At 40.4% G+C, this 12,500-nt stretch overlaps 1 protein-coding gene across 1 annotated transcript in view; it reads right to left on the reverse strand.

Annotated features, from left to right (window-relative positions):
• Positions 1-617: 617 nt before the first annotated feature.
• Positions 618-12,500, reverse strand: part of LOC106867109 (short-chain collagen C4) — a 16,028-nt gene continuing 4,145 nt past the window's right edge. Inside the window, exons 2-4 of the mRNA XM_089338454.1 lie at positions 4,367-4,418; positions 2,679-2,753; positions 618-1,412 (exon numbers count right to left, since the gene is read on the reverse strand). Coding sequence (XP_089194580.1) covers positions 913-1,412; positions 2,679-2,753; positions 4,367-4,418 — 627 coding nt within the window. The 3' untranslated portion in view covers positions 618-912. The remainder of the gene's footprint in view (positions 1,413-2,678; positions 2,754-4,366; positions 4,419-12,500) is intronic.

Below are 12,500 nucleotides of genomic sequence, written 5' to 3' on the forward strand. Positions count from 1 at the left end.
TGATCGAACATGATTATGGCACGCAAGTAGTTGCATAAAGGATGTGGCGCCTCCAAAATAGCCATCTTCTCAACGACACCATATCTTCGTTTATCTAAGGACTAGTCTACACCCTCCAACACATAATGATGAATCCTATTGGATATGGTGAGACAGTCTCAATATATCACACAGTTTATACATAGTAACTTTGTTTACCCTGAGTATATTTGTACGTCGTTTCGCCTTCTTTACTCTGTATATTATGTGTGTTGCAAATGTTGTAAAGGAATGTATGTAACTCCTAGTACTTTGTTTCTTTGCTGTGAGTTTGCCATTTTTATGCTCTTGAGTGAGATAATTCAGCATATTTGAGGTTCACTGGTGATTTCATTTGTTATTCTTGTACATCGTTATTCTTGTACATCGTTGTCTGGTACAAGGATGTAAGTGTTGCGTGATCCGACTATGAGAATCTTCATTGATTTTGTGGCGGGGTTGCGAGACAGCTATATGTTGAAAATGGAGGAGTCGACCATTACATGCATTCCTGTCAAAAATGATGAAGAGATCATATATTTCTATGATGTTATTTCAATTTGACTTTCTTGATATTTAAAAGAGAACGCAAACTACAGTTAAACGCAATATCATTTTATTTCCACATTTTAGTATGATGAACTGATCCTTATACAATATTTTTCTAGAATTATTCTATTAACATAATTCTCACATTTTCTGGCGTCTATTTTCTCTCGGTTGGAATATTTTTCTTCCGGCTAGTAGGACAGATTATTTTAACGATTTACATAACACTAATAAAATATTATAAAGAAGAATTTAAAATTTCTATATTACTTTCTGATAGCATATCATGTCTTGTAATTGGACAACACGAATTTTCATAAGAAAGCGAATTCCGCTATACAGCCTTCAATATTTACTGCACACAACACAGCTTAGTTCTCGACCATTTATATACGGTGGACATGGCAATGACCCACAAATACCCTGGACGAAATATAATAAAGCTCCATTTTCGTTTCTGTAACCTGCTGGATCAGCTTCTGGTGCATGATCCACACACACATATTCATGTCTGCCCTTATGATCGTAATACTCGGTCATCAAATATCCTGAATACTCAGTTGACCAACCAGGATAACACTCTGTCCTGGCTGGTAACATCATAACAACAGCAGGCTGTCGCGTCAAACAGACAGCGCATGGAACGTTGTGATTTTGAACTGATTTAGCGTTAGCAAAAGAAAAGAGTTTGTTAGTTTTGTAAAAATTTAGTTGATATTCACTGCCATATATGTAACCACCTTTTTCAGCTTCTGTTGTATAATTGGCCCAAATAGGATCGTTTGGTAGACATAAGAGATTACTTCCTCCACCTGTTTGGTTATACAATGCTCCACCAACCACACCTGGAATTGGTAAGAATATATCAAGTCAATAAAATATAAAGTTAAGTTATATATTAAATAAGAAAAACGTAGATTAAAAGAAATCCTTGAAAAGGAACTTTCAATGTCAATATTGCCATAAATACGTTACGCAAGATTTCTCTATGCGTGATTAGATGTGTATCTTTGTGAGTTTGTGTGTGTGCGTGTGTATGTGTGTGTGCACGCGCGTGCGCAGCTAAAGCACCCGCTTCATCGTGAACAGATCACGCCTAAATACACGTCATGGCCACGTAGGCGTTATTTGATTCACCACTGATATTATTTTACGTCTAAATTATTGTGAGTAGAGAAGGAATTGTAAGGTTCAGTTTCGGATGAATTGAGAGTTGGGTAGGAAACCGTTCAGGGTTAGTTTATAGAAAAAGAAAATCTGTTCTTCTGTATGTCAAGCAAAAACCAATCGCGTTTAAGGAAAGTGAGGTTGAATGGGGAAAAGGCAGGAAATAGTGGCATCCGATTGGATAGATCAGAATTGCCTTACCACGATGCACTAGCGTGATTACGTGGTGAGATAGTGCGTAGTTAATGGATACAGTCCTTACGTACCTACATTTATGAATTAGAAGATTTGAGGTATTTAGTCCACATTGTACATTGTGCGGTCATTTCAGTCACCCTTTAAAATCCGATGTCGCTATAATCAACCTGTAGAATTTGTGTTGAATTTAGCCAACACCTACAAATATTGGGAACTCTAATTAATGTTAGTCAAGCTGTCATCCTTCACAGGTGGTGACTCACGAACAATTCTACCGTCCACCACAATTTGATATCTACAATCCATGGCAGTTTTCATCACAATAGAGGACATCAATCTGGTCACTATCTGTAATAATCTTTAAAAGACATTTACATTCTGTGATTGGGTTTTCGTGCACCTAATATGACATTCTGGTCATGTGATCATACTTGACAATATTTATACTGATCGGGTATGATGAAATAAATACAACGGGGTAAGTAGACTTGTGCAATCGCTAGAGAATCTATAAGCGCTGTTTAAATCGTGATATACTTATAACAGGATATATATTTGTGTACATTAAAAAAAGGGAGGGAGAGAGACGGGAAGAGGGAGAGAGACGGGAGGAGGGAGAGAGGCGGGAGGAGGGAGAGAGACGGGAGGAGGGAGAGAGACGGGAAGAGGGAGAGAGAGGGCGAGAGATGGTGAGAGATGGTGAGAGAGGAAAAGAAAGAGAGAATAATAATATGGAATATACTAACCATTATATACCAGACTTGAATAACAAGGACAGGTTGTTCTACCCCACCGGGTATACAGTGATCCAGGACTGGGTCCTGTGAAATTAAAAAGAGAACAGGGTAGTGCAACAGAAATAAATGGTGAAGCATGTAAGGAAAGAATTTCTTGGCTAGAAATTAATGGATTTTGGTGTGACAATAGTTGGAAATGAGGAAGGAAGGATAGGTGAGGAATTGATGGAGAAGAAAGAAAGAAAGAAAGAAACAAACAAACAAACAAACAAAGGAACGAGAGATTTATCTTGAGAAATCACATTTCTGAACGGGAAAATTCTTTTTACTGTGAACGTCAAGTTGATTCCGGGAAATATTCACCCAAAGCCATCGGTGAATGTATACTTAACTTCAACTTTTAGTTACTCGTAAAGATTTGTATGATTCATCGCTAATTCACTTCTCAGCCGAATTGAATGCGGTTTTTAGCAATGATTATCCAATCTTCAGCTAAATTTTAAGATAAAATAATTCAAGGTTGGTTTATTAAATAAAAGTCGAGGTCAAAATACGTGAAATCAAAACAGGAGTGTAAGACAAAGATTGGGCTTTGAATCAACATATATAGGTTATTTTTAAAGGAATGTATATAATTAGGTTTGAAAGAAAGTGCTCATTGCGAAGAATCTTTTGGTGAAAACTATTAGCTGGGAAAAAGTTGTATGAATTTAAGTGACAAAAAAAAAAAAAGATAAGTAACCCTAAAAATACTAGCTCTAGCAGCAAAATTTTCAGTTTAACATGCCATCTTCATTTTGATTTCCGTGCTTATCTTTAATTATGGTCAGGAATGTTTGGTAACGACTGAAATAGCACGACAGGAAATACAAACATCCGAAATGAGGATCTTCCGAGGGATCTCTGCAGTAATGTTACTCCACTGGGTTGGCTGCTCAGAGATCAGGAAGTATCTCCAGGTCGAACCTCTGCTTCTCTTTATTGAAAGGTCACAACATCGGTACTACGAACATGTGATTTGAATCTCACGGTAAAAGAATCACAAGACGGATTCTTCAAGCTGAATCAACGGGCAGTAGATCTACGGGCAGATAGTACCCATCGGCTCAGTTTGGTTTCACTTATCAACATAACCGGTAATTTTAATAAGAACTGCCTATATCTGGAAGGGCTCTCTAAAAGAAATACCTGTGGAATCTACACCCACGAATCTCCAAGAATTAGTGGATGGTTTTATTGATTCAATTTGTTACTACAACACAGTGTGCACCCCATTTTTTTCTGTCTACGCTAAAATTAAAGCTGAACTGAAGATGACTCCTTTATATTGTTCCAGATAATAGTCATACATATTCACAAAATTTCTCTCATATATTGACGTGACCCTGAACATAAAAACATATAAACACAGTATAATAGCATAGTAGAGTTCTTTTTCATTTAAGAATTTATGGTAAACTAGATGATATTCTAAAATGAATTTAGGTAAGGTTGTGTATTTCGTAGAGCAGATAAGGATAGTAATATAAAAAAAAAAACAATGTAAAGTTAAAGAAATCAGAGGCCCGTTGGTGAGGAGACACAATTCAATGATTTTAGCTAAAAGAGATTGAAACTGAATATTCTATAACACCTAACCTAGTCTCCGAATATTTCTTCTACGTTTTTATCATGTACTATATAAAATTAGTTCTTACTTGGCGTGGGAACAGCTTTATCATCGAGAGATCTCTTGGAGACTAAACGGTTCTGTGAAAAAATCAAAAAAAAAATCATACAAATAGAATTTCAGAAAAGTTATCATTGTTGGATTAGAATTTAAACTAAGCGATATAATGATGAGATTTTTGAACAGTATCTTAGGAATATGACAGTGACAACCTCATTGTTAATTCCACTTAATTTACAACGTTGTGTTACAACTTGCTGCCTTACCCGCATTCTTCTGTGAGACGGATATTCCTTTATTTCATGTTTTTATATGGCAAAAGCATATCCATCGCATGAGAGCTAATATTCCTGTATTTTATATAGAGCGAAGAGTAATTTTCATGTCTGTGTCTGTGTATTTGAAAATTGTTTGAAACGTAGTCATACATGTTTTTCTATTAATATACATTCAGCCATATTTCTGGGGCTCTATTGTTCAAGAGATTGTGCAAAATTTCCCATTACGTGCCTCTATTCCCCAATCAAAGAATACTTTCCAGGAAGCTCTTATTATTCATTATTTACATTATTTACATTTGACGGATATTTGTCCTCATCTTGTTTGTTGTTAACACAACGTTTCGGCTGATATACCCTCCAGCCTTCATCAGGTGTCTTGCAGAAATTCCGAACCTGGGTTCTCATTCCTAAGGTATTTTTCGATGTTGTAATTATTATTATTATTATTATTATTATTATTATTATTATTATTATTATTATTATTATTATACAGGTCACTGTCTGGAATCGAACCCGATATCTTGGAGTTAGAGGAAGCAACAGGTAAAAAAAAATATATTTATTGGATAAATAAATAGTGTAGAGGGCACACGACGTTTTACCGTAATTCGACCAGAATTTTCTACTCTTAGAAATTTCTGTATTAATTTGCAAACCAACAGTGCTGATAGCCACTACTTGAGTTTAGTGCAGCTTTCGAACTGCCCTACCTCCATACTCTACTGGAATCTTATATAAATACTTGTGTGTGTGTATGTGTGTGCCTGTGGGTGGGTGTGCATGAGTGTGTGCGTGTGTGCCTCCATGTATATATGTATGCATGTGTGGATGGCTGGATGCATATATATGCAGGTGTTTACACAACAAGTACATACACACACAGCATATATATATATATATATATATATATATATATATATACATACAGAACTCCAGTGATGTTGCACACCTGCAGCAGGAATTGGACTCAGTTTACAGATGGGCTGAGGACAATAATATGCAGTTTAATGCTGAAAAATTCCAAGCCCTGCGCTACCAACGTCCAAAACTGAATATGAAACTTACAGAGTACACTGGTCCACAGGGAATTTCAATCCCAGAGCCTAAATCAGTGAGAGACCTGGGTATCGACATGAGTGATGATACCTCTTTCCAAGTGCACATTACCAGAATGGCAACAAAGTGCAGACGATTGGCTGGATGGATCCTGAGAACATTCAGAACCAGAGATAAGGAAACCATGATGATCCTCTGGAGGACATTCGTCCTCAGCCGCCTGGATTACTGCTCACAGCTGTGGTCACCCACCAGTCTGAAATTAACAGCAGACCTTGAAGCAATCCAGAGGAGATTCACAAAGAAGATTGTCTCTTTGCAACTGGTCAGCTACTGGGAAAGGCTGAAACAGCTAAGACTCTACTCCCTGGAGAGAAGGCGGGAGAGGTATGCAGTAATATACATCTGGAAGATCCTGGAAGGAATTGTGCCAAATTTTGGCATTGAAAGCTACACCAATGCCAGAACGGGACGGCACTGCATAGTGCCAAAGATCCCAGCAATGCCATCGCGCTTCAGGACCAGTTACTGCAACAGCTTGGGATTCAGGGGCCCACAGCTTTTTAATATTCTCCCAAAGAGCCTGAGGAATCTGCACAAAGTAGATGTAGGAGTTTTTAAATCAAAGCTGGATCTCTTCCTATCGAGAGTCCCAGATGAACCTACCTCGCGGCAGGAGGTGCAAATGAGAGTTGCTAAATCAAACTCCATTCTTCACCAAGTGCCACATATTGTAAGAGGCTCCCTGTAATAACAGTGTAGCAACACGGTGGTGCATCAGCATGGCCGCAGCTCTGAGCTGAAACTTTGAAATGAAATGAAATGAAATATATATATATATATATATATATATATATATATATATATATATATATATATATATATATATATATATACATATGCACATACATATGCACATACATATATATTATAGTTCAACATTATAGAAAGAAGAACAAAAGACGAAGACAGGTGTAGGTGCAGCAAGCACGTGTATCAGTTTAACGCTCGGGGAAAACGGAAATGTCTTTTACGTTTCGATGAAACGCTCTTCAACAAAAAAGATTTAAGAGGGAAAAAATGGCGAGAAAAAACTGCTGAGTTCGACGGTTCAATATGGCGACATATATGTCTTTGTGTCTATGTATTTGTGCGTCTCTTCACGTGTGAATGCGCGTTTTTTCCTGTATATATATCTGCTATATAGGAATAGATGCAGATATCTATATACGCTAAAAACATTTACATGTGGTTTCGTGTTTCATGTTTTAAACTCACGAACGAATGGTTGTGCCTTCGATTCAGTCACAACTGTGTTTTTGAGTAAAACAAATTATATCTCACTGGAAATATTATGACAACTGGCGTATGGCACATTTCTGCACCTGTTGAGTTCTTTGAGAGTGTGAACATATGTAAACCCAATGATTTGATCTCTGTAAACAAATCATCCTTGTAATTCTTCGGCAATAATATGCGAAAATGTCATCCGACGGGAAAGTCTATCGTGTATGTATATATCTGTGTGTGTGTATGCGTGTATCAGTGTATGTGTGTGTGTGTGTACATCTATATGTCTGCATATATATACATATATATATATATACAGCTACACACACACACACACACACACACACACACACACACACGCACATACACACACATATATATATGTATATATACGCACATTCAAATAAACTCATGGACCGATATACTGATGCATGTTCATGTGTGTATACATACGACAGAGGCCTACTTACACATATACGTGTATAAAGTCTCCTTATGTGAACTATTTTGCCAAGAAATGTCTAACTATATCTTACAACATGGAACCGAATTCATTAATGACATGAAAACTTTAATTTTTTGTAATTGTACGGCTGTGCTACATATAGTAATTGACAAGTTCATTGCTTCCTATTTTTCAATACTGTCTTTTTCCCGGAACCTTTCTGGGATTTTTATAATTGTCATCTACAATACTAAATGTTTGTTTGCAAATAAACATAATGTGAAGTATTATGGAAGTTATCAATATTTCAAGATAATGATCAAATTCCGTGTAGTTGCGCCTTGTCTTTCATCCTTTAGGGGTCGATAAATTCAGAACCAATTCATCATCTCTGGCATCTATGGAATCGAACTACAGTCTCCTGAAATTTATGACCACGTGCCAAAGTTTGGAAGCAAAATAAATAACGTGAATGCAACTATCTATCTATCTATCTATCTATCTATCTATCTATCTATCTATCTATCTATCTATCTATCTATCTATCTATCTCTATGGACGGACGGTAGACGTGTCGGCTCCGTAAGTTTTGCCTTTTTCATGTTTTAAAAAGTTTGTTTGTAAAGTTTATTTTATATACAAAGTTGTATAACAACTTGTAGACTCTCTGGTGCAAGTTTTTTGTGACGGAAATCTGCCCTGTGTGGCACATTTCCAGGATATAAAAACCAATTTCGGCTTTCTAGCCATTTTTTTTTTAGACGATGGCGTCTTGTAGCCATGAAAATCTTTGTGACACGAACGCTGCATTTTGCAGTGTTTCGTTCGAAAAAGAATTTCCTAGTCTTCCTTCCTCACAGTTAAACGAGAGAATGGAGAAAAAGAAAAAAGAATTTACACACACAAATTCAAGTGTTAACACCGCCACCACCACCACCAACAACAACAAAAACAAAACTGTAACCAAGGTTACAAAACAGAACATAGACAATGCCTCCAAAGAATCTGACGTCAGCACCAATTCTGGTGACGTCACCATTACCACCACCACCAACAACAACGACAACAACAACAACAGCAGCAGCAGCAGCAATAGTTCAACTCAACCTTTGCTCTCTTCACCAGCAGGAAGCGAAAGAGAGGAAGGAAAAAGCCACAACACCACTGACACAAATACCACATCTGGCACCAATACCAGTGCCAGCACCAGCAACAACAATAACAACAATAACAAAAACAAAAACTTTGCTGAAGCTTTGAAGCAAAGTGAAACTGTTGTGTCTTACACAACAAAAGAAATAATAGAAACGAGAAAATTAATCACCAAAGAAAGCGGTGAAGTACACTTAAACATACCACAACACATATTAGAGGAAACAAGTAGAAAAACAATAATATATAAAATAATAAACACTAAAAATAGAAGGCCGGAACAGGCCAGTATAGACAAAATTCAAAAATGTTTGCAATCAATATGGGATAAAAAAAACATATATTACTTGGTATAGATTTGCACAGGTACAGGTGATTTTTCGAAATGAAGAGTTGGCGAAGACGTATTCAACGCTAACTCTTCACACACCTGAAATAACAATGTTACCCTGTTACCTTGGCCAAAAGGTAACAAAGGTAACAATAAAGCACGCACCTCCAACAATCGACACACTATGGTTGATATCGGCCATATGTGTTGATATGGACAACATCAACATACTAAAAATAAACGTTGGAGAGAGCAATTGGACCGGAAAAAGCATACAAATCTTGTTCCACACAAACGAACAAGAAATCAAAAAAATCCCACCATACATCCGTTTGGCAACAAACCAAAAGTTGCATATAGTAGTAGAGGGCAGGCGGCCTCGCTGTTACTTATGCGACAGCGAGGCACACCTTAAAAAGGAGTGTCCGACTGCCCGAAAAACACAGCAACAACAACAAGAACTGACTAAACACACAAAAAAAGCCTTGCTGCCCACACCGCCATCCACACAAAAAACAATAAAAGCAACATCAACAACATCAACGAAAGAAAATACAACAAAAACTACAAAATTAACAAACAAAGAAGACGAAAAAAGAAAAGACAATACAAAAACTGATACCCCTTCCCCCACATCACTTACACCACAACCAAAAATTCAACAACCAACAACAACAAAAACAACAATACAACCATTTACACAAGCAAACACAGAAGCATACAACATGCCTCTACCTCCTTCCGATTCCTCAGAGTTTTCATCTGAAGACGAGTCAAGTACTGAGGAATGGAAAATTGCCCAAAAAGGAAGGAGGAAGAGGAGCAAAAAAAGAAAAACGAACAACAACAAAGCAGGGAGATTCACATCTCCCGAAAACACTCCCAACGCCTACACGATAAACACCAATGATAACACACCAAAAACAATGCTAACAGCAATAGACACTACAAACACAGAGTTGATGAATTACATCAACTCTAAAACAAACATCACAAATAACGACATCAAAACCAACAACCACCCACGCACAACACCGCCAAAACATATTAAAATTTATCATGTAACATCAGCATTACACAACACAATAAAATCCCTCTACCCCAACTCGGTAGGGGGGTTCCAAAAATATTTGTGCAAGAAATTGTACAATAGCCTCCTTGGTGAAAAATCCAAGGAGGAAACAAAACTTTCGAACGGTAAGTAACTTTCTGTTCTTTTGTTTTGTGCTTTAAAGCACACGTATAAATAGAATCATGGTGAAGATTGGTTGTGTGAATGTGCGTGGCTTAGGGTCCCCTTGGAAACAAGGGTACCTCTTAAATGACATCAAGTCACACAATTTGGATATCATAGCCATTAGTGAGACCAGACTCCATGAACCGCGGGCCCTAAAGTCCATGTTTGACGGACAGTTTAACATTTATTTTTCTCCCTGTCTGCCGAGGATGGACGGTAGTGGCACGGCGGTTCTTTTTCGCAAGAGTCTAGATCTCCAAGTAAAGACGATATTTACGGACCCGGAGGGTAGACTGGTTGTCCTAGATGTGGACCGCAGCGATGGAGGCGCTTTTCGGTTGCTGGCAGTTTATGTGCCTCCTTTAACAGGTCGGTCAGACTTCTTTCGACGTCTAGAAGTATTCCTGGGAACGTCTCGTCCCTTACTTTTAGTGGGGGATTGGAATGCTACCTTGGACACGCATCTAGACTACGTGGGGAGTGACAAAACTAGAAGGGGATGCAAAGGCCTCATAGACCTGCTCAGACGCTTCCAGTTGTCTGACAGGTACCGACTCGACCACCCAAATGTGCCAACGTGGACTTGGAGCAACCGCATTGGGTCGTCGAGATCGTATCTAGATAGGATAGTGTGTAGGACAAGAGATAGAGATAGTTTAGGATGTCCACAGTTCCACATAGTCAGCTACACGGATCACAAACTTGTGACGTGTACGCTAGACTTAGATAAGGCACATAGGCAGGGTCCCGGTTACTGGAAACTAAACGCGTCTTTCCCGTCGAGACAGGTTTTCAGAGACCGGATTAGCACGTTAGTAAAGAGGGCTTTGACGGGAGCCATCGTCAACAACAAATGGTGGTTTGCCCTCAAGAGAGCAGTAATGGCGGAAGCAATAAGGTATAGCAGGGCACTAGCTGTAGAGAGGAACAGAGTAGAGGGGGAGCTAGTGATAAAGTTAGAAGAGGCATTGCGAAGTGGCATCGCATCCGACGTTTTAGCGGCGAGGTTGGCCCTCGACCAACACTTCAATGCTAAACACGAAGGGTGTGCTGTCAGGGCAAGGATGCGTGCTCTGAGGAATGAAGGTGTTGGAGCCGCACGAGAGGCCCGGGTGGCGGAGGAGCAGCGGGGTAACAGAGCCACCATCCGGTCTCTGGTAGACGAACAGGGGCGCGAATTGCTCGAGCCGAGCAAGATGTGCAAGGCGTTTCAGCGGCATTTTGCCCGACTGTTCGGGAGGAGTGGCGAGCGAGAAGGCAGGGTGGACTTTAGTGCCTACCTGCACAGCTTGCCACGACTCTCGGCAAGAGAGGCGGAGTGCTGCGAAGGGGTCATCACGGCGGAGGAGGTGAGGGACGCGATGGCGGGTTGCTCGACGGACAAATCTCCGGGTTTGGATGGTCTGCCCTACGAGCTTTACAACTGTATGCCAGACTTGTTTGGAGAAGTCTTGGCGGCCGTGTACTGCAACTGGCAGCAGAACGGGAGCATTCCCGGTTTTGTGAGCCGAGGAGCGGTAACGCTGCTGAAGAAAGATCCAAACAAAGGGACGCCATAGATAACTTTAGGCCCATCACTCTGCTCAATGCAGACATGAAAATTTTGGCCAAGGTGTTAGCCAAGCGGATGGCGCTTGTCATCGAGAAACTGGTCGGCACGGAGCAGACGTGCGCCGTGCCGGGCCGGAGCATCCATGACAACCTCCATCTGATGCGCTACATCATAGAGAGGGTAGTTAAGGAACCTGGCATGGGTGGGGCCCTGATCAATTTGGATCAATCCAAAGCTTTCGATAGGGTAGACCATCGATACTTGGAGGCCGTCCTCGAAGCGGCCGGCTTCGGTCCCGTTTTCCGCGGCTGGATGGCTGCCTTGTACACAGGCATCCGTTCGGTTGTTCGCGTCAATGGACGTCTATCGGGACCCTTCGACATTGCACGTTCGGTTCGTCAGGGATGCCCCCTGTCGCCGCTCCTGTACGTATTGACTCTCGAGCCACTACTGCGGAAGCTGGCGACGCTGAGGGGCATCCCGCGAGAACTGGGGTGCGGGACGAGCGTGTCGGCATACGCGGACGACGTCACCGTCATAGCGTCTAGCCACGAGCACATCGAGCTTGTCGGCGAGACACTGAAAGACTACGAAGCGGTGACGGGAGCGAAAATCAACCGGGATAAGTCGGTGGGTTTGCTGCTCGGCACCTGGAGGAGCAAGCCCATACCGTCCGGCAGCGCCTCAGTAGTGGGACGCTGGACGGACGGTCCGGTCAAGTTGCTCGGAGTCTGGTTCGGTCCGGACCTGCAAACGGAGAAGAACTGGGACGAGATAACGAGTAGGGTGGCCACTCTCTGCCGGCAATGGTCCGAGAG

The sequence above is a fragment of the Octopus bimaculoides genome, chromosome 20 (genome assembly GCF_046866305.1).
Source record: "Octopus bimaculoides isolate indiv1 chromosome 20, ASM4686630v1, whole genome shotgun sequence".
NCBI lineage: Eukaryota > Metazoa > Mollusca > Cephalopoda > Octopoda > Octopodidae > Octopus > Octopus bimaculoides.